Source organism: Ursus arctos, unplaced genomic scaffold (genome assembly GCF_023065955.2).
Source record: "Ursus arctos isolate Adak ecotype North America unplaced genomic scaffold, UrsArc2.0 scaffold_13, whole genome shotgun sequence".
Classification (NCBI taxonomy): domain Eukaryota; kingdom Metazoa; phylum Chordata; class Mammalia; order Carnivora; family Ursidae; genus Ursus; species Ursus arctos.
This window is the reverse complement of record NW_026622797.1, coordinates 8,960,286-8,983,451: the sequence shown is the minus strand read 5'-3', so window position 1 is coordinate 8,983,451 and position 23,166 is coordinate 8,960,286. Positions and strand designations below refer to the sequence as shown.

Genomic DNA, 23,166 nt, shown 5'->3' with positions numbered 1-23,166 from the left:
AACATTCCCACCCCAGTGTTGGTAAATACACTGTCCCCACCTAGAGAGACGCCCTCTCCATTCCTCAGACCAGCTCCTCCTCCTCTTCCAGGCTCGGTGGGCCTCACCGAGGCCTCACCTCTGTCCCCTCCTGTCGCCTTCTCCCTCTGCCTTGCCATCCACTCAGTCCTGTGACTGCTGCTCCCGTGGGTGATAGCCATCCGCGTGCAAGCCAGGGGGCTCAGTCCGCTCTGCCCCCAGCAGCTCTCCCTGTGACCCGCTCATGAGGGTTACAGATGTTAACCTCCCGCCTGACTCTGTCATCCCAGACGGTGGTCCGTAACACAGAGCTAGCAACACGCAGCCGATTTTCACAGATCCCACCTCATTCTTTTCCTACTTCTATGTGCTGCTTCGAAACATCACAACAATCAAAACATCCGTGAGAGAAGTGTGTCTATTTTATCCATGTTTCGAAGAATATGAAGAATATTCCAACATGGTTTCTACTACAGGTGACTAGGAGTGGAATCCTAACGGAAAGGTACACGTCACCCGGCGAATGCCAGGAGGTGGTTGAAATTCTGATTTTTCTTGCTGTTTACCATGGGCTTATGCTGCCCACTGACTCCATCCGCCACCCTAGAAACCTCTATGGACTAGGAAGTTCACTGAACAACAACAACAACAAAACTTTAAAAAATTAAAAACAAGTAAATCGTTGCCAGGAGTCTGGGGGCACTTTGTCTCGGATAAGTAGATGATGAGCTAAGAACAGTTTCAGTGAAGCATTTTTGAGTATTTGCAAGATGGATCACGGAGCAGACTGTGCAGGTTGGCAGTTGACACAAAACTTCTAAGAATTCAAATCCTAACTGGATTAAAGCTCAGAAAGAGCCCCAGAACTTCCGTTCAAGTGGACTGAAAAAACGCAGCTGAAATAATTCAAATATTTTGCATTGAAAGGAGAACTCTGAGCTCTCAACTACAACCTGGAGATCAGACCTGAAATTGCATATGCAAATTCATAAACTGAAGCCCCCCAAACACCCAACAACCAATGAGAACCAAGCGTTCTGTCTTTCCCAAACCCCATTCTCCTATAAGCCCCGTAATGTGTTGAACCATGAACAAGAGAATTATATAACTTAATTTATATAATTAAATGAAATGATTGGATCTTCTAATTCAGTGGTTCTTAAAACTATGAAACTTTTTTTTTTTAAGTAGGCTCCATGCCCAGCACTGAGCCCAGTGCGGGGCTCGAACTCACAACCCTGTGATTAAGCGCTGGACGCTTAACTGACCAAGCCACTTAGGTGCCCCTTAAAACTATGAAACTCCGTGCTCACTCGTTATAGGAAATATATTGTAGTTCACCTTTTACTATCCAGAACGGAATTCATGTATACTAAAAACTACTTACACGCTACTAGGACTACAACACAATTATCGTGATAAAAAGAGAAATAAGAGGACTTTATAAACTATATATTTTTACCATATAATGTGAACTTGGACATGTAACCTATGTTAGAAGATCCAGTGAAGTTGTCCGATGTTTGTGTAAATAGAATCACGTTGAATATGACATCTACAAATGCAGATTGTTACCAGCCTATGGCAGGAGTCATTTGGATACTATGAGCAATGTTGCCTTTGGTGATGCAACTTTCTGAAATGATAAACAATTCTTGTTAAGGTTCTAAGTGAAACAAATATAGTTTTCCTTCAATCTACACAATAGCTGCATTCTTTTTTTTTTTTTTAAGATTTTATTTATTTATTTGACAGAGAGAGAGACAGCCAGCGAGAGAGGGAACACAAGCAGGGGGAGTGGGAGAGGAAGAAGCAGGCTCCCAGCAGAGGAGCCTGATGTGGGGCTGGATCCCAGAATGCCGGGATCACGCCCTGAGCCAAAGGCAGACGTTTAACAACTGAGCCACCCAGGCGCCCCACACAATAGCTGCATTCTGGAAAACTCTTAATATATTAAAATCCTGCAAAATATACTTTGTGTTTATATGAGTTACATTTGATCGGATAATTATAATTTTTTTTCTAATTGAATTATCTGGTAAGGTAGTCAACAGTTGCATGGGGATGCAAGATGGTTTTTTGTCACTGTCACAACCAAAAGCGCCCCAGAAATTTCTAAAGAGGAAAGTGTGGTACTGCCCCATGAACATCCTGGGCGAGTCCCAGTGAGGTGAAACAACCGTGGCTCAAACGTGGTAAATGCAGTATCCAAGCCACCAAGCCAGTGGGATGCTAGGAGGACCCTGGACACCAAAGAGAAAACATCTTACTTGGTTTCTGTGAATCTTGCTGATTGATGACCCTGGCGTGATGCTCCCTACAGTACCAACAGCATCATTTCAAAAAGTCACCCCTTGTTTAGAGAGGATCTGGAGACAGATCCTTCAGGTTAAAGGAAAAAGTAATTTCCATCTAGCGATAGAAGGCTTTACTTGTAGTAAATATTGACCAAGGGCTTGAATGACTGAAGGTTTACAGAAGCTAGAATCAAATATCTGAAACTCAAGAATCAAAAATATGGGGATGGGTACCAAACACCCACCCTCTGGTTTTCTAAGCTTTATGCCAGCATCACCTTGGAATACCAGAAAACACCGTGTTTCGATCTCTATTTGAAATGCTTTCAGTGAATTATGATTTGGCGCTAACCTCTTAGCTGTACGATCAGCATAATAATGATCCCTCGAGTACAGTTTTGCTGCTTCTGCTGAACCATGGCTCGAATCATTGACTGTGTCCGCAGTCTATGCACTTTATAGCTCGAGGAAGTCCTTCTCATCTTCCTTTGGTTTATCAGAATGACATACGTCACCTTGATTTTTTTGTTTGGTTTCATTTTGTTTGGTTTTGCCTAGGCAACTAGGAAGGTCAGAAATGCATCTAATGCTCAAACACGGTGACTGTCACTGCAGGTTCCTGGTAGAATGAGCTCCTCTTTCCACCTGCTGATGTCTCTCTGACTTTATTTTCATTATCGTCTATGTGCTTTCAGCGTAAGCAACATCATAGTCTTGTTTCACATGGAATAGAGTGTAAATCAGCAGTCAAGTCATGTGCTTTAAGCACTTGAACGGTGTCTGGCACTTGGAAGGTCCTCAATAAATATTTACTGGACGGGTGGGTGGATGGATGGATGGATCTGAGAAACAAACCAAATTTTACTTTTCCATACGTAGGAGTGAGTGGCTGCTGGGGGGGAGGGTGAGCTCCTCTCACCCATGAAGAGGGCCCTTCCCACTGAAGGCCACAGCCAAAGATTTGAAAGTATGAGGAATGTTTTTATGTGATAACTGAATCTGTATTTCTATAAAACCCAGCCACCTGAATGAGTGAACATTTGTGTGTGCCAGGACTCCCCCCAGTGAGTCCACTCGTCAATGTCATTTCCACCCTCGTACCGCATGACCAAAGCCAGAGAGTGGAGCATAAAAACCACACTCGGTGCCCGCAAATCATGTGTTTTGAGCCAAGTGCAAAAATGTTCATTTAAAATACTTGAGAGTCAGGTCAACTGTATAGTTCTTGGTCCAGTGGTAAATAAGAAGGAAGAAGAACCAAGGGGCAAGTTTAAAGAAATTGGCTCATAAAATTGCCAAATATTGGCCAATTTGCACCTTATCATTTGTTACTTGATTATTCCGTATTGCTTTCCTCTTTTCCAGAGACTCCAAGCCTTGGGGAACTAAGATCTGCGAGTTCCATCTGTTCATCCAGAAACTGGGGACCAACGAGGATTGAGGCTTTGCACCAGTCATACGGTGATCACCAGCCAGCCTGGACTAGAGCCCAGAGTCCTTGTTGCTTTGTCCTTTTCCCGCCTTCTGGATTGGAAGCCTTTTGAGGGCAGGCACTGGTGAGTAGTTCCCTGAAGACTAGAGGCCAAGAGTGCCCCTTTCAGAGCTCTGCGTCTTCCTACTCTTCACGCAACCTGTGCTTTTGGGTGAGCTGTGCATTTTAACTTGTCCCACAATAGAGTAATGTAGACTCCCTTAAGCCATGACTCCTTAGCCTATAGGGCCATGAACTTGGACAGGAAAAAGATTACATCTTTATTTATCTACCTCTAACTAAAATTTAGCATTTCTTTCCATTATGAATACAGGCATCAAACCACAGTAGAACTAGAAGGACTGGTAACTGTCATTAATTGAAATCACACATATTTTCATGCTACGATGTATGTTGTAGATATCTCAAAATATTACTTATAGTCATCACTATTTTGAAATTACAGTAGTTGTTAGATCACTGCTAGATCTCATTTCATACATCAATGAACATATATTTTACTATATTAAAACATTTCAGTATAAACGATTTCCTTTGTAATTCAATGTATTTTATTTTATGCATTTAAATACACAGGGTTCACCAGACTACCAAAGATTAAGCAGAGATTCTTAACCTTTTTTTTTTTTTTCTTAAAGAAAATGATCCCTTAGGGCTCTATTAACCTCTTATTCAATAATTTGTTATGGATCATAAATTAATATAATGTGAATTTCTGTTGAAGCCCAACAAAAGTTTAGCTTCTAAAGCATTGAAAGGACGTCTCATTACTAAGGAATTCATGTCGATTTGATAGCAAAATGGTGTTACAGAAAGTATGTTGCTTTGGTCTACACTTTCTGCATTTCATTGATACACATCTAGCCAGTGTTTTATCAATTCAACACCGTCTTCCTGGTTGAGGGGAGGAACAAACTGAAGGTCATGTGAGCCCAGTGTCTCCAGTGCAGAAAAAAAAAGCAGGGGAACGTAAGCAGAACCTTTCAACCAGCATTAAACAGAAACAAGACCCCATGCGTAAGACATCCTTGAAAACCATTAAAAACCATAAATAATTGATAGATAGAGGTTGTGGGATGTTCCTTCAAACACCCCCAACTGATTAATTTTTTTTTTTTTTGAGTTTGGAAGGTAATTGTAAAACTAATAGCTAAGTGTTGAGCACGCTGAGTTCTTCTAATCTATTTTCAGTTAGGATGGTGTACATTAAACATGGGCCTTTATGCGTCTCTGATCACTGGAGATACCAGATTCATCTTCGAATAATTAAAGTTTAGAAGTTTGTGGCTTTTAGAAACATGAGAAGGCCAATTTAATAAAATTTAAAATCTTACATTATCACGATGGCAGAAGGTACAAAGGTCTGCGTGGAACATTTTGTGTGTCCAGAAGTTAATGCCGCAGACACACACAAGCCAGGAAAATGAGGCCATTTTGTTGTTGTCTTTTCTGCAGGCATTGAACTGGCTGGGCTTTTAATGACCATTACTGCTGACCCGAAGGCACTGGAGGGGAAGGTTAGCTTCTGAATGTCCTCGAAACTCTTCTAACTGCCATTTCTAAGTTCCCTCGGATTGGGGCTCACTTCTGCTTTGCAGAAATTATCTGCTTGGAGCCGTGCCTGATTTATAACAATCTCTGGCAAAACCTCAGAAAAGAGATATGCTTTTGGGTTAGACGGACATCAGAGGCAGCGGTAGGGCCCCGTGGAAAAGCTCCCTGGGGTGGCATGAGGCTCTGGGAGCCACGAGTCCAGCTGAGGGGCAGACTCTTGGGGCTTTCTTCTTCCGAGGAGTGTGACGCAGTTAAAAAGGGGAAAAAAAAGAGCCACGAGCGAAACAGTCGCCAATGAAATAGGAGAAGGAGCACTTTCAAGCACGTGGGGCTCTCCTGGGCGCTCTGAGCTCACGCACAGCACAGGGGTGCTCGGTCATGGAGTGACACTCGACGTGGGGCTACGCACGACAGAAGGAATGGCCCGGGAAGTCAGCCTGAATTCACTCCAGGACTTGGAACGCGAGGTCATCCTCCAGGTCCTGTACCGAGACCAGGCGGTTCAAAACATCGAGGAGGAAAGGATCCGGTATGCTGTTCCCCACATGCGTGCAAGTGTCTGGGTGTTCCTGCTGGCAGCCTACTGCCACCTGCTTGCTCGCTGCTGCTTGCTGGCCACGGGGCATCCGGGCGTCCCCTCTGCAAGTGGCCTGGTGAGGGGTGGCGGCCAGGGAGCCCTGCCCTCTAACTGAGCTCCCCACAGTAAGGGCAAAGGGAGGCTGCTTCTGTCATTCACTTAAAACAATGCCTTTTTGTGCTAAGTTTGTTGTCTGCTGCTTATCTCTTTGCTACTTCAAAGGAAGGTTTGCAGGCTTCTACTATACCCCTCAAGGGCAAGACCTCCAGCACAGGGTTGCCTAAATTGTTGGTGGGGGTCACCAAAGGCACACAGAAAAGCCGAGAAAGCAGCGTAGAAACAGCAGGTCGGCTGCAATCCGTTCCTGTCTTTTTCTTTGTGTGCTTTTGCTTCCCAGTTGGCTTGGAGGGGACGGGGAGCATAGAATGTGAACCTGTTCAGCCTGTTCCCTGACGGATCTGTCAATAGAAGTTTCTTTCCTTGTCTGCCTGGAAGCTGCACGCGCTGTTTGGTGTAACACTTAATAAGGCAGGGCTAGACTGTATCAAACTGCCGATTGTTACTGGTCGAGATCCACCCTTGCAAACAGCGATGCCTTGTTTGTCAATGTCTGTAAAGGACGCGAAGACTGGAAAATAAGTACGTGAAATCGGCTTTTTCATTTTGTTTTGTTTTTAACGGCAGAACTCTTTCAGAGTCTGCCAAGAAAAATACACATATAAAATAAAATTCAGGGCCACCCAATGCTTGAGGAGTGAGAGAAGTTTGCGGGTTAACTGGAAGATAGATGTTATTTTCTATCCTCCCCTGTTATCGCCAAGCTCTCTAAGTGTACTTGTACTTCCTTCCACTAAAAAATATCATACACTGGACAAAATGGAATTGTCTCTGATGATGAGAGGGCTTTCAGTGATTTAGAAACATTTTGAATATCAACAAAGTAATATGCACACTGTGGTCAGGAAGCTTTGTTCCAGAGGGTATAGACTAGAGCAAATCCTGCAAGTTGAATGAATACACGCTTGCTTCTTGGGACTGGCTTCTCTCTTCTAAAGGTAGCTAGCAGAGACATTTTATAAAAGAGTGTTCTGGTTAATAACACGTCTTTGGGGTCCTTTGGCACTTAGACTATTGTCTCGGGGAAATAGGGACTGGAAGTGAACTGACCACCCATTAAAAAACAAAACCAAAACCAAAACAAAACAGTATTTGGGATGCCTGGGTGGCTCAGTCAGTTAAGCGGCTGCCTTCGGCTCAGGTCATGATCCCAGGGTCCTGGGATCGAGTCCTGCATTGGGCTCCTCGCTCAGCAGGGCATCTGTTTCTCCCTCTGCCTGCAAATAAATAAATAAAATCTTAAAAAAAAAAAAAACAGTACCAAAGCATAGCATCGGTTAAATAATTTTATTGGATAACTTAATGACAATAGCAGGCATGGATATCTTTATAGATCTTTCTATGCCTTCTGTATTAAAATTGATGCCATTTTCTCTGTGTGTGTGTTTTGTTTTGTTTTGTTCTCTCTCTGTCTTTGCTAACTGTGATGATGTCCTTTGGACATGGAGGGAATAGCCTAGAACAAAACTAGAGGCTGAACCCTCTGTGCCAGGCACTTTTTAGGCATTGCCATTGAATCCTCCCAGCATCCATGGGAGGTGAGCCTTTTCTCATCTCTGTTTCACCGTGGAGAAAATCTCTGAGCCTCTTTCCTGAGAGATTGAGTGAGATCCCTAGGTCACACAGCCGTGTTGTGTGGAGGCCAAAACCCCTTCTTTCTTCTCTTGCCAGGGGTGGTACTGTTGGCGCCCTCGCCATGGAGGAGTGTGTCTGGCATCTGTCCTCTCATTCAGCCATATCTTATCATTTGACTCTCTGGGCCGCAGGAAACTGAGGACGCACTTGCAGCATCTCCGGTGGAGAGGAGCAAAGAGCGCGAGCCAGGAGTACAAAGAGAAGTCGTGTGCACGTTGCCAGCGCGAGCTGGGGCTTCTGCTGAACCGGGGGGCCGTGTGCAAGGGCTGCAGCCACCGCGTGTGCTCTGAGTGCCGAGTGTTCCTGAGGAATACCAGTGCCTGGAAGTGCACCGTGTGCTTCGAGGACAGGTGAGATGGCCAGGGCGTTCACGTCCCCCCTGCGGACTCGGGCCATGGGGACGGTCCCAGACCAAAGGCTGACAAAGCATCGTCGCTCCTCCAGTTCGATTGGTTAATGTTCACAGAGGGCTTCATATGAAGCTATGTTTCTAGACTCGGAAGTTACAGTAATTTAAAAACAAATTTTATTATATAAAAAGGTTTTTTTTCTTTTAATTTACAAATATTTGTTTTTAATGGCTAAGGAGTTAAGATTCATTTGGAATTCGTAACTAGGTGCCTAAGTTTTTCAAGAGCTTAATTTCTTTTCCAGAGAAAGTCAAGTGAATCTTAACATGGGGAATGTTAGACTGATCCTGTGTAGTGTCATTTATTTTTAAAGATTTTATTTGTTTGTTTGTTTGTTTAGAGAGCATGAGCAGGGGGAAGGGCGGAGGGAGAGAGAGAATCTGAAGCACACTCCCCACTGAGCATGAAGCCCCACGTGGGGCTCGATCCCAGGACCCTGAGATCATGACCTGAGCGGAAATCAGGAGTCAGGTGCTTAACTGACTGAGCCACTCAGGCACGCTGCATTATTTTCTAAAAAATATTTTATTGAGGTGTAATTGCCATATGACATTATATTGATTTCAGATACACGGCATAATGAGCTGATGTTTGTATACACTGCAAAGTGATCACCACGATAGATCTTTATCTGTACTTCAATTCTGAACGATAACCTTGCTGGGTGGAGTATTCTTCTTTGGATGCTTTCTTCCTTTCAGTACTTTGGATTGGATTTCCCACCCCCTTCTGGCTGCCAATTTCTTTTTTTTCTTTTCTTTTTTTTTTTTTATTTTAAAGATTTTATTTATTTATTTGACAGAGAGACAGGCAGTGAGAGAGGGAACATAAGGAGGGGGAGTGGGAGAGGAAGAAGCAGGCTCCCAGCAGAGGAGCCTGATGTGGGGCTCGATCCCATAACGCCGGGATCACGCTCTGAGCCAAAGGCAGACGCTTAACGACTGAGCCACCCAGGTGCCCCGTGGCTGCCAGTTTCTGATGAAAAATCTGCCTGTAGTTTTATGGGGGTTCCTTGTATGTTGCAAGTTGTTTTTCTCTTGTTGCTTTTACGAGTCTCTTTTTATCTTTCACTTTTGACATTTAATTAGGGTGTGCTTGATGTGATCTCTTTGAGCTCATCTTATTGGGGATTCTCTGGGCTTCCTGGACATGGATGTCTGTTTCTCTCCCCAGGTTATGGAACTTTTCAGCCATTTTTTTCTTCAAATAATTTTCTGCTCCTTTCTCTCTCTCTTCTCCTCTGGCCTCTGTAATGTGACTCATTATTCTGCTTGATGTCGTCCCATAGGTCTGTTAGGCTGAATTCATTTTCTTTCTTTTTCCCTTTTTGCTGCTCTGCTTGGGTGAGCTCCACTGCCCTGCCTTCCAGATTGCTGATCTGTTCTTCTGCTTCATCTGGTCTGCTGGGGAACCCTCCAGTGTGTGCTTCAGCTCTGTGACTAATGCTTGGCACTTGCTGATGGTTTCCATCTCTTTGTTGAAGTTCTCACCGTGCTCATCTGGCCTTCTTCTGAGTCTGGTCAGCATCTTTATGGCTGTTACTTTGAATTCTTTATCAGGTAGATTATGCATTTCTATGAGAGTAACGTATTTTTTGGAGATTTTTACCTTGTTCTTTCATTTGGAACATACTTCTCTATGTCTTCATTTTGCTTGACTCTCTGTGTTTGTTTCTTTTTTTTTTCTTTTTTAAGATTTTATTTATTTATTTGTCAGAGAGAGAGAGAAAGAGCACAAGAAGGGGGAGCGGCAGGCAGAGGGAGAAGCAGGCTCTCTGCTGAGCAAGGAGCCCAATGTAGGACTCGATCCCAGGACCTCGGGATCATGACGTGAGCCAAAGGCAGATGCTTAACCAACTGAGCCACCCAGGCATCCCACTCTGTGTTCATTTCTATACGTTTCTAAATAGGAACCTCTCCCCATCTTAAAGGAGGGGCCTTGTGTGGGTGATGAACCTTGTCGTTTAACCTTGCCCTAGCTCTTGGTTATCTTTCCAAACTTTGTGATTGCCCAGGCAGCCTGATTTACTCCTGATAGGGCTCCATTGGTGTGCCAAGATCTGTCAGTGTTCCAAAGGGAAGGATCTGTTAGAACCTAGTTTCAGGCTGATTGGAAGCCAGAGCCGTAGGCAGCAGCTTTTACAGCATGCAAATAGATCCAGTCCTGTGGGACCACAACCATAAACTCTGCTGAGCTCCAGGAGATCCGAAGGTGTCCTTTGGGTGGAAGTTGCAAAACTCAGAGCTTTAGACAAGTGCATGATCTCCTTCCTAGGAGGTTCCAGAGAGCCATAGCAAAGCCAGTGCTGAGCGCAAGGATGTTGTCTCCCTGCCTGTGTTCTCTGAGAACATCTTCATAACCTTTGGTTGTGTGGCAGAAAGGAAGTCTGCCCCTCAGGCGAAAGCTCCAGGCCAAATAAATAGGCCTTTTTCACAGGGAGACTGGGGATGTGCTTCAGTTCCTGGGGGTTGTAGGCGGCCAGGAACTGTCTTTGCAGTTGTCACAGTCCTGTGGAGCCCAGGAACACCAGCCCCCTGGCCACCAGGGCCAGGTGATCAATGGGTGTCCTCTGTGTGGGCTGCATGCACCTGCTGGCTTTGCGAGGCAGCTGGAGAGTGCGAGGGGTGGAGCGTGCCCACTGGCCTTAGGAAGGCAGTGGAAGAATGCCTTGGCTGTGCATGTCCCTCAGCAGCAAGGCTGTGGGAGAACTCTGGGCCCACTTGTAGCCTCCAGCCCCCGTAAGCGGGAGCGTGGGGCATCTCGCACGCGCGCGGGCTCCAGCAAGGCAGCGGGAGAGTGCCGCGTCTCTGTGCACCTGCCTACGCTAGTCGGGGAGAGGGAGAGTGCAGAAATGGTGCTCATCTCTGGAGAGAGTCCCCCCTGCCCCCCGCCCCTCTGGCAGATGCTTTCAGATTAGCAAATGAACCTCCTTCACATACAATCTAGATGCTTTTCAAACCTGCTTTGGTCTTGGGTCTCCATGTGAGTGAGACCACATGCCCCTTGGACTTAAGCCTCATTGCTTTTTCTAAGCCAGACCTTTCGGGGCACATTCTCTGGTGCAGGTCCCAAGGGTTGGGGTGTCTGGCAGGCGGCACAAAGCCCTCGCTGCTCTGGGAGAAACTCTGCACTTGTGAGATCCCTCCCTGTTGTGAGTCTCTGTGCAGGGGGTGGGGGGTGGGCTTTTGCAAGTCCATGTCCCTGCCTCTGCTACCCATCTCGGTGTGGTCTTTCCATCCTTTGTTGTAGAGGGCACTTCGGCTCCTTTTCAGATCTCCAGGGGGAGTTGTTCCACGGGAAGCTGCCGAGCCAGTGTCCGGGGGGAGGTCTGCTCGGGGTCTTCCTACACCACCATCTTCCCGTGCAGCTTTCCTTAAGGCCTTTGGGAAGGAGGTAAGCTGGCTTAGATTGGAACCTCAAATAAAGAAATGAGTGTGCTTTCTCTTAGTGCCCGACTGAATCTTCACATATTTCAATCTTTTGGCATCGTGAGGTTTAAAAAAAAATTTTTTTTAACATGGAATTGGTATTTGGAATTACCCATTTTGAAAATGATAAACAGCCTGTTGGGCTCGGGCTCCCACTTTTCAAAGCAAGAATGGGCTGGTCATCGATTACTTGACAACACAAGAGAGGGTGTTTCTGTTCGTTGGCGACAGTGCGCACAAGGACAGGGTGGAACTTAGAGGGAGAAACATTGGTCTGGCGTGAATCCAGGAGAATAATCAGAGACCTGGGGATCTGCAAACAGCTCCTAAGTGTTGCTGCAGACATGTGAGTGCCCTGGACAAAATCAGGAAGGGGCGCTCACCCACTGAGGGGCCGGGGGCTGGGTTTTCTCTCCCCCTCAGTCCGGAGGGTTCTGTTTATTGGGCCCCTGACATTATGTCCTCGAATTTCCTGTCCCTTTGCAAGGCTTAATTTCAGTCCCTCATCGAAAGAGAAGTGAAGTTGTCCAACCAGATTTCTTTGCTCCTGACAGCACACCTTGTACCTCCACAGCAGCTGACTTCAGTCTGAGCTGACTCCAGGCATTTCACGCCTTTCAGGTCTCTCTGGTTTGTTGAGGCCAATGTCCTTCAGGCTTTGCTTTTTTTTTTTTTTTTTTTTTTTTCTTTTTTTCTTTTTTAGTTCTCCATGCTCAAGCCCTTCAGTCTTCTCTTATCTTGAGAGGGGAGGACAGGGAGTTGCTGGGAGCTGCCTGGGCTCTTGAGAGAGGTGGTAACAATTCCAAATAACATCTAGAAAGGTCTTAAGATTTTCTTCCCTCTTTTCGATCAACCATTTGTATTTGAAGGCTAATGGTAAACATTGCCCGGTAAGGGATTAAATGCGTTGGCATTTTTTTATCTTCGAATAGTTCACCGTAAGCTGAAAATCACAAGGAGAGGACAGACGAGGCTGAGGCCGTCTCCTGAGAAGGCCGCCCGTGTTGAAGTCTGCACCCAAGAGGGTGTCGTGCCCTGGCTCCTGTAACTCTACCCTCTAAGCGCACAAAGTGTGATTTCTAAAACCCCAGCTTCCTTATTGTGAAATAAGGATGCTTTTCAAAATACCATAGATAATTGCATTATGAGGAGTGAATTGCCTCAGGAAATCGTATGGGGGGGACAGAACGAAATAATTTATAACAACATGTACTCTACCCCCTCCCTTTCTTGGCAGCTGTCTGTTCTGTCTCTGGTTTTGTCCACCCTGGACCCCCATCCTAAAGAGAAGGCCGGTAAAACTTTAAAATATTTGACAGTCACAACTGACGGGGGACGGGGGTCCCGGATGGGGGGAGGACCCCAGGGCCTTTCCTCTCCCTGCAGCTTCATCAGCTTGAGACCTGGTCCTTGGGAAGAAGTGGATTTGTTGTGTGACCAGGAGGAAGGGAAGGTTTTTTAAATCAGGAAAGGGGAAGCTGTAGGATAGCGATTTTAAAAAAGCAAAACCAACTGACAGGTTGGGGCAATCAGAGCAAAAGGCCGGTGCGATGTGCTGGCCTCCGGGTTGGGTAGAGGTTCCAGGAGGCCTTTGAGGTATATGTGAACCACATCTTCTTATCCATTCATCTGTTGAAGGGCATCTCGGCTCCTTCCACAGTTTGGCTATTGTGGACATTGGGGCTGTGAACATTGGGGTGCATGTGCCCCTTCTTTTCACTACATCTGTATCTTCGGGGTAAATACCTAGTAGTGCAATTACTGGGTCATAGGGTAGCTCAATTTTTAGTGTTTTGAGGAGCCTCCATACTGTTTTCCAGAGCGGCTATACCAGCTTGCATTCCCACCAACAGTGTAAGAGGGATCCCCTTTCTCCACATCCTTGCTAACACTCGTTGTTTCCTGTCTCGTTAATTTTTGCCATTGTAAGTGCTGTAAGGTGGTATCTCATTGTGGTTTTGATTTGAATTTCCCTGATGGCTAATGATGTTGAACATTTTTTCATGTGTCTGTTAGCCATTTGTATGTCGTCTTTGGGGAAGCGTCTGTTCATGTCTTCTGCCCATTCCTTGACTGGATTATTTGTTTTTTGGTTGTTGAGTTTGAGAAGTTCTTTATCCATCTTGGATACCAGCCATTTATCTGCAGCGTCATTGCAAATATCTTCTCCCATTCTGTGGGTTGCCTCTTAGTTTTGTTGACTTTTCCTTTGCTGTGCAGAAACTTTTTGTCTTGCATGTTTCATTTAAACCTTAAAACAGTCTTATGGGGCTGCGACGACTATTATCCTAATTTTATAGGTGAGGAAATGAGAGGCTAAGAGACAGAAGGTAGTTAGTCCGAGGCCAGGGAGTCAGTTAGACAAGAGTCCTGGTCTCCTGAATCCCACCCCTTCTAGATCTCTGCCCTTTCCCTGCAGCCTGCGGGGAGAAAAGCCACTCAGAAGACCTTGGATCTCAGGCTGCAGGAAATGGGGTGTGGGCATAGATGCTTTGTCAAAGGAGAGCTGTACCGCAGTGCGCCAGTGCCCCGAGGGAGGAGCCAGGGGCCGGGGAAGGTGAAGGCCGATGACCCACAGGAACATCTTCGCAGTGAACTGGGCATCAAGTGATAAGGCTGGAGGCAAAAAGAAATTGAGAGCGAAAGAGAAGCAGCAGAAAGGTTCTGGAAACAAAGACATGTCGAAAAGGACTCGGAAGAACAGAGTTGGGTAAAGGTCGCTTCTAGTTGTGGGGGGCCTATATTGTTCTCAGCAGGAGCCATCAAAAGAGGGTGATTTGGGAGAAGGAAAGAAGAGAAAGAAGTGTAAATGCGCCCTTGCTTCTTTGCTTAATGTCCCTCCCCCCAATGCACTGACAATTCCCGCGATGAAATGGCATGGAGTAACAACCATGTTGAAATGTCGGGAGACTAAGCTTTGTATTTGCTTGTTTGCTTTAGCTTTGGTTTTAAAAAATAAGATTGAATTTGATGACTTAGGTTCACACTGATTTTTTTTTTCCCTTCAAAATTATTTGCAGTAGTATCCAATTTCATGTGTCTAGAAAAAACCTGCTCATCCTCCCCGAAGTCACTGGCTGGGGAATTACAAGACGCCTGTCCTTTTTCTCTTGCTTTGTAACTGGCTGTGACCATAAGTACCAGTCTCAGATACTTGTTGGGATGTTCTCTCTCCGTTTCATTAGGAATAACCATTTATAAATAATTAGAACAGAGATTTTAGAGTCAGGGTTTCAAATGGTGGGAAGCAGTACTGTTGAATTCAGGATACTTGCTTGGGCTGCTCACGTGTCTCTGATGTTCTGTGCCTGAGGCTAATGGCGAGGAACCGAAGAGTGCCCAGTTGCAAATTGATAGACAGACCTTGGCATTTATTACCCCGTTCCCAGTTCTCCGGTTGGGATTTGAATTATTGCTGCAGAGCAGTAAGGGTTAAAATAAGATTTTGAAATTTACTCAAGGGGATTTTTTCTGTTGTTGCTCAAATACATTTTTGATTAGGATTTAGATGTAAAGATATCATTTCAGGATGATGTACTATATCTTTTGCATTGTGTGAAATACTTTTTACTGACAATCAAGTGACATTTCAAGACAAGTTTTATAGCAATTGTGTTTCCTGCTTAGAGTAAAACTTCCCAGAGTTTGGAAAATAGAATCTTTGAAATTTCAGACTGATATTCCCAGCATTTTCCTAATTGCATGTTTTGATAAAAGACTGAATCCCCGCTTCAAAGCCACTGAGGCAAATAGCTCATGTATGAGAATGGAATAATTTGCAATCATTATCGTAAGTACTTCTGCTCTTGTAGTGAGTAAAAGGTCTAACTCCGTGAAATATTGAAAAGAAATTGAATGCTGGGTATGGTATAGGGGAGCCGGTGAGGAAAGATTTTGGCATGGTGCCAAGGATAAAGGGCCATGTCCTTGCTGCCTATCTTCTGTTTCAAAACCTGATTTTTTTCTAATCTGATTTTTAACATTGCTGATAGAAATTATAATAAAAAATTAAAAAAAGAAACTATATTCGTGTGTTTCACATGAATATATTCACAAGTTGAATATATTGAGTAAAATATTTCGCATAGTTAGACATCTGTACATTTTCAAGAGATTAACCAGTAAAACCAATTTCACAAGGGAAAAGCCTTTTGTTCTTTAAGTAAAGTCTTTTTCTTCTTAGTTCTGACCTGGAGATGGCATCTGTTGTGGTCCTCACAGTACAGCTTGGCTGTTCCACAAGGTGTATGTACGATGCTTTCTGTAGGAATATGATAGATGGTAACTGTATGTAGGGTCATGACAGTCTTTTAAATCCTTTGGCCCACATGGGAGTAATGACCATTTAATATTCTTTGGAGCCCTCGTTCTACTATGACATACAGTAAAAAAGTAGAAATGTACAGGACATTTTGGGGAGAAGTTTATTTTTGAGAAGTTTATTTTGTACTTACTAAAGGGAACGCTTTCCCAATAATTCGAATTTCATTCCCTTTGTTGTAGCTGAAATTTCTTCTGTAATCAGTACTTGTTTAGTCACACAGGCCTTGCTTTTAAAACCTTTCTTTGAGATTAGTAAGCCTTCTGTTGTTCGTACTTGAGGTTGTCACCATACTCAACTCAGCTGAAACTTTTCGCCCGCAGGGACGGTCAGCACGGGGAGGCTGCTTTCCCCGGGCTGGCGCTTGCATGGTGGTGAGGTGCTGGCTTGGTTAACACTCTGAGCTGAGTTAAGGGTGCTGGCAGGTGTAGGGATCCCAGACAGGCTTGTAGTTTCTTTGAAGTCATGTTTTCTTAGGAATTTCCACAATAGCATACCTGTGCCCATAGCGCAGACCAAAGCTCATTCCATGCCGAAGAGAAGTCATGTGTGGAGTTAGTGGGTTTAGATGGTTCAACTCTTGTGCTGTTCCATTGATGCAGATAATTAAGAACAGACATTTTTGTTCGAAGAAAGTTGCCCATGGATTTCTAGCTAATGTTAAAGCTGAACTTCAGTATATCCTACTCCTCTGAAATCCCTTCTGTCTTTGGGATGCTTTGGTGATGATGGGATTAGATTTTGTGATATCTTTGTTAGATTCAAACTTACACCTAATGATTTTTTTAAAAGAAATTAACAAAGGTGATTCTTTAAAAGGAAAGAAATACATCTGCCTAAATCTGCTATGTACTTTGCACCCGTGTGAGCAGTACTTTTATAACTACAGAAATGAAGTCATCAGATAAGGAATCAGTTATTCATTCCCCTTTTAAAATTGTACAAACTTGACTGGTACCTTGAACAGAATCCTCAAAGCCTCGCCTAGATTTTTGCCACCTCTGAAATGGTTATTTTGTGTTTAAGTCTCCATAATCTAAAGGTGGCAAATTTGTGTTGCCCTATGCTTGGGAAAGGAGGTAGGAGGCACATAACATCCGATGTAACATATAATCTTACATGTTAAACGCATCTGGGTTAATTTTCAGTTCGATTTAGGAAACGTGAGTATTTAAAATTTGAATCTTCTTAAAAGTGCTGTTAGTTGCTGGGGCACCTGGTTGGCTCAGCCAGTAGAGCATGTGATTCTCAATCTCAGGGTCACGAGCTCAAGCCCCACTTTGGGTCTGGAGTCTACTTTAAAAATAAATAAATTTAAAAATGCTGACAGATCCTAAGAGCTAGTATATTATAAAACCTTTTGCCACCTGAAATAACAAAATGAAAATATTAAGGTTGGTGGTTTTTTTTTTTAAAGATTTATTTATTTATTTGAGAGAGAGAGCACATGAGCAGGAGAGGCAGAAGGAGAGGGAGAGAGAATCTCAAGCAGACTCTGTGCTGAGCACGGAGCCCAACTCGGGGCTGGATCCCAGGACCTGAGATCATGACCTGAACCAAAACCAAGAGTTGGAAGCTTAACTGGCTGTGCCACCCAGGCTCCCCTTAATGTTGGTTTTGACAACAGCCTTGTCGCTTTCGAATATTCAAATAATAAGCCCATGTTCATAGCAGCATTATTCACAATAGTCACTAGGTGGATACAACCCATTGTCCATCAACAGATGAATGAATAAACAAAATGTGACATATACATGCTATGGAATATTATTCAGCTACAAAAAAGAATGACATTTAATACATTCTAAAACATGGATGAACTTTACAAATATTATGCTAAGTGAAATAAGCCAGAAGGAAAAATGTATGATTCTACTTTTATGAGGTACCCAGAGTAGAGACAGAAATTCATAGAGACATAAATGTTTTATAAATGTTATTCATTTTGGACAAAAAAATCCATCATTTTGAAATACTTATTATAAATTATTGCTTTCATGTCCTATAATATCTTCCTCAATAATTATTTTTGTCACCTGCATAGTTTTATGATTATATTTACAATTATTAAACCAACTTGAAGTTTTAACACATTCACACACTCATTGCCAATCTTTTGCGACCATGATTTCCCAATTTGCAAGTTCTTTATTTTGATTCATTTTTCAATCAACGGAAGTGCCCCTTGAAGGATTTTTTTTGCCCCAGAAGAGCCATGGGTGGCATGTGATCTGAGTCATTGCAAATTTAAGGTTGTCCCCTATAGCCATCCCACAGGAGTAATAACTTCACTGGTTTTAAAATCTTAGGTCCCAACCTTTTCATCTCTAAGTTCAGGAAATGTGTTCTCATTGTCTTTTGGAGTTTAATGTGACAGAGACATCTGAAGCTATTTTTATTTTTATTTCTTTAGTGATCATCTGATATGTGTTACAAACATTGGCTTTTTTTCTGTATCCTTGTAATTAACAATAGTTCCTCATCCATGTCTGCGTGTGAGCTCCTCTGTGCTGGTTTTATGGCATAAAGTTCCTTTGAGCTGCCTATCCCTTGGATTTGCTTGTTTAAAAAAAATATTTTTAGGGGTACCTGGCTGGCGCAGTTGGTTAAGCATTGGCTTCTGTAAAGGTTCAAGTCATGATCTCAGGGTCATGGGGTTTGGCCCCATGTGGGGCTCCAAGCTCAGTGTGGAGTCTGCTTGAGACTTTCTCTCTTTCTCTCTCTGCCCCTCTCCCCAATGCACCCCCCCCTCTCAAATAATAAATGAATCCTAAAAATTTTTAAAAATCACTTAATTGTGGTAAAATACCTATAACATAAAATTTACTATCTTAGCTTTTTCAACCTACAGCTTAGGGGCATTAAGTCTGTTCACACCTTCGTGCAACCATCACTACCGTTCGTCTCCAGAACTTTTCCATCTCACAGAACTGAAACTTTATACCTATTAAACAACGACTCCCTGTTTCTTCCTCCCGCTGGAAGCCAGCGTTCTTTGTTCTGTTTCTCTGAATCTGCAGGTTTCTAGGTGCTCGTATAAGTAGAATCATCCAGTGTATGTCTTTTTATGACTGGCTCATCTCACTTAGCAGAATGTCCTCAAGCTTCCTCGGTGTCGTAGCTTACTGCCAGTTTCCTTCCTTCTTAAGGCTGTGTATTCAAGGAGCATATTCCATCATGAGTATATGTCGCATTCTGTTTGCCCATTCGTTCATTGGTGGACACTTGGGTTAATTCTACCCTTCGGCTCTTGTGAATGGTGCTGCTGTGAACACAGGTGTGTAAACGTCTAAGAGACCCTGCTTTCAGTTCTTCTGGAGAGAGACCCATATGGTACTTATATTTTAAGTTTTATATACTATAATTTATAAACTATATATATATATATTTTTTATAAACTATATTTTATAGTTTAATTTTTTCATACTGTTTCCCATAGTAGCTGCACCATTTAATAACCCCACCAACAGTGCACAAGGGTCCCGTTTCTTCACATCTTCATCCACTCTTGTTCTTTTCAGGTTGTTGTTTTGTTTTGTTTTTGATAGTAGCCACTGTAATGGGTGTGAGGTGAAGGTTTGCTTGGGTTTTGACTCAGTAACATTTTCTTCCGTCAGGTATGATTCCTCTGATCATCTTTTATGCCACTTGTCCTTGCTTCTTAGGGAATAACTTTAATACGTAGGTTGGCTTTGTTCTCTGTCCTCCATCATCTAATGTGTTTTTATTTTCTGTTCATGTTCTGGAAAAGCATGTCTACTGGGTCAGCTCCCTGATTCAGCTTTCCAGCCTCTCGGTTCTGCTCCTGCTTGTTGACAGACAGTCTGTTCTGCTTTTGTGTAGTTTCCTAGATTTGTCTTGGTTCTCGTCTGATGTCTCTTCGAGTCAGCCTGGTTCCTCCTTCTGTCTTTCTGTCTCCTTCTCCTACAGGCGGGTGTTAGGTGCTTTTGAAGACAAAGCGCTTTCGGAAAGGTGCCCTGGTTCCCCCAGTGCTATGCGTCCCGAGAAGTCTTCGGCATTTTTTCAGAGGCTCTTGGTTGTCTCTTCAGGTTGAGGAATTGTCAACAAGAACAGGCCCCTTGTTTCTCACCCTTCCTGTGGCCCCTTTGGTGGAGGGGGGCCCTTCCTAGATCTCTGGGGAAGATAGGGTGGTGCACAGCATCTAACCCGGGTGTTCTTGTCGAGGCCTCAAGCGCAGCTCTGTCTGGCTACGGTCGATTTTTTCTCACTTTTGTCAACTAGTTATCTGATGGAACAAACCAAGAATCACAAACGCATGGCCAACAGGCTGCTGACAGCCCCTGGGCCTTGTGTGTTTGGCCTGCGTGAAGTCTCATATGTATCATGTTAATGCCTTAAAATGGGCCACAGGTTCTCCAGCTCACCACAGTCCCCACCCCTCCTTATTGTCTGCACCTGGCTTGCTTCCCTCGTTTGCAGTCTCTGCCTGGTGCCTGAGTCCGTGACCCCACCCCACATGCTTAGAGGGGCCGACACACATTAGATCTCAGTGCACCCAGAATCCCAGCTCCCTTCAGTTCTCAGGGTGCTGCCCACAGATCTCGGGCCTTTTACTCATTCACCAACCCACACGAATTCACTGGCCCCTGCCATGCACCCCTGCCACGCTTGGGGCTGTGAATACAGCCCCGAGTATGACCCGGGAGCACCTGTCTTCTCTCTGAGGTCAAGTGAGGGCGAGTTACTAATGTGTTGCAAGAAGGGGTGGCAGCAGCTCGATACAATCATTTCTTTATCTTCATCTTCATTCTCTGAGTCCTCCCCTAGTTACCTAGGATTTAATCACTGTGATCAGTCTTTTTTTCCTGTAAAAACGTTGAAATTAGATCAACTGAGCTGGCAGGAAAAAACCTCACTGTTTTGCTTTGTAACTAAAAACCGTCTTAGATGTGAGATTATTTGAAGTAAAAAAATAAAATAAAACTCCTCTGTATGCTTGCCTAAGACTGCTTCAGCTGGGAATTACCCAACAGGTGGGCAGGCTAGCACAGAGCAGGGAGGTGGGTCTCAGTTTTACAATATCCGGCTTCTTCATTTGGACTTTTCGCAGCTTGTTCGTCTGATAAGCCACCAGGGTCCTCCTGAGGCTTCCTGGCCATCAGGACACTGGTTGGAGAGCAGAACCGCCCGGGAAAGGGGCCTCTGCAGACGAGTTTTCCACCTCTTGGCCGTTGCATGGTGGAAAATACATCACGCAACTCGAGGGCCATCATGCTGACTTTTTGAAGAGCAAAAGGTGTGGATGGGACAGTAACCCGTCCGCAGATGCAAGTAATTTAGATGCAAAGTAAAACTGCATTCCAACAGGCCTGTTTGGCTCGCGCTTGCTCTGATGGTGACAGGTCAAGCGGTCTTTCTGTTCCGGTCATCCATTCATTGTATCTCCTTCAACATTTGTATGCTGGAATTTACAAAGGGCTTTTCAACAGTTATTTCTTGTTTGCTGACGAAATGGCAGCATTAGCAGAGTTCAAGGCTGTGGGAATGGACGCCGGAACCTCCAGAAGTGTGGTTAGAGCCGCTGTGCGCCCCATGCTTGGCATCTAAGCCAGCGGGCCTCACACAGGGTCCATGGCAAGGTCACGTGCCAAACTCAGCTCCCACAAGTCTGCAGCTTCCACTATCTCCACGAACCCTAGGCGTTTGCTTTTCGAGATGTATCTGTCAATTGATTGAAAAAGGTTTTTTTTTTTAAGGTTTTTTAAAATGTATTCATTTGAGAGAGAGAGCAAGCACGAGTCGGAAGGGCAGAGGGAGAGAGAGAAGCACACTCCCTGCTGCTCAGGGAGCCCGACTCGGGGCTCAATCCCAGGGCCCTGAGGTCATGACCTGATCCGAAGGCAGATGCTTAACCGACTGAGCCACCCAGGTGCCCCTGATTGAACACGTTTTAAAGAAGCGAGTCTCGATTCTGAGGCATGTAAAAGCATTAGGCTCTTGCTGAGCTCAGAATATGTTTCAAGAAGCTTTCAGAGCCGGATTCTGATTCATCACCTGGGAAGAAATAATCAACGCCTCCTCTGGCGGCTGCGTCGGGCTCCCCTGTGTTGGGCCCTAATGAGGACAGAGACATGCAGGTGCCGCCCCTGCAAGGTCTGCTTGCCTCCGTCTTCAGCAATAAGAGCAACTTTTCGTACCTTGGGACTGGTGTGGACAGGGAGCCTTTAGGAAGCGTATGAGGGAATCCTTGCTTAGGAATAGCTGATTCTGCAAGGACTGTTTGTGGAGACCCAGCTCAAATCTGTTCTCAAAGGAAACAGCCTCAAATGCGAAAAACGTGCTGTTTAGCCTATGGTTTACGACCGTGGCGTGTTTATCCTTCTATCCTTTAATCACAGACGAGCCCGAGAGACCTGAAGTCTGTGTCGAGATCTGTCCTATCAAGTAAGCTCGCACTTGAGTCGGTTGGGATGTACACTTAGAGGACCTAGCCCCAGGGGCCGGGTGTTTTCATTCACTGCATAGGTTCTGAAACCAGGGCTGGAGGAGGACGGAGACTTACCCAGGTGTCTGCCCCTTCCCCCTCCCTCCGGCCGCTGAGCTTTCATTTCGTGACTGCGTATCCGTGCACCTGCTTCCAGGGCAGGCTGTCTGTAGCCTCGGGGGACTGTAGGGGCCGTGGTTTGACTCCCTGCTGAATTCCCAGCTCTGAGCTCCTCCCAGTCCGGGCCCTGCCCCATCCCCAGCACTGTCTTGTACGTGGATGCGTTTGGTCCCAAGGGTAACAGGCTGCAGAGCGTGACAGGGTAGAGGGCTGATAGGGTCACCACCGCAAGCAAGAAAAATGCAGGAAGTCGAGTTCATGTATTAGACGGAGGCCTCCTGTTTCACATTTGATGTTGGTCCTCGACCCTCCGCATTTGAGGGTTAGACCTCAGCCTTCTGGTCAGGTGGAAGATTTGCCCACAGGCACGGAACAGGTGGCAGGTATGGTCGTCCAAAGGAGCGTGGATTCACCACCAGCCCCGTTAATCTCTCCACCTGGTTTTGACTCCATTTGCCTTCAGACACCGGAGGGGACCTTCCAAGGGGCTGAGTTCTCAGCGTTTTCTGTTGGTTTAGTAGATCAGATGTTCGATTTTATGGTGCAAACTTGTCCCTGTCTTTCTGGAGACAGATCACAGTTGAACATTTTATATATTTTGGTTCTGAATGGTAGCGACTGATTACCAAAATTCTGTTATCACGACTATAAACGCTCTGTGTATTTTCCCCTTGTTCTGGTCACTAAGCACTGGGAACCATAATTTACTTACTCATCAGAGAACATAACAGTTTCTCACTAGATAAAGGGGA

At 44.8% G+C, this 23,166-nt stretch overlaps 1 protein-coding gene across 2 annotated transcripts in view; it reads left to right on the top strand.

Annotated features, from left to right (window-relative positions):
* The window catches only part of SYTL3 (synaptotagmin like 3), a 79,326-nt gene that overhangs the window by 4,435 nt on the left and 51,725 nt on the right, over positions 1-23,166 (top strand). The window contains exons 2-4 of one of the 2 annotated variants that reach the window (XM_048225923.2): positions 3,681-3,871; positions 5,263-5,890; positions 7,822-8,040. In XM_048225923.2, the coding sequence (XP_048081880.1) occupies positions 5,781-5,890; positions 7,822-8,040 (329 nt within the window). In that variant the 5' untranslated portion in view covers positions 3,681-3,871; positions 5,263-5,780. Of the gene's footprint in view, positions 1-3,680; positions 3,872-5,216; positions 5,891-7,821; positions 8,041-23,166 lie in introns of those variants that run through there. The other variant, XM_026505147.4, reaches the window with a different exon arrangement.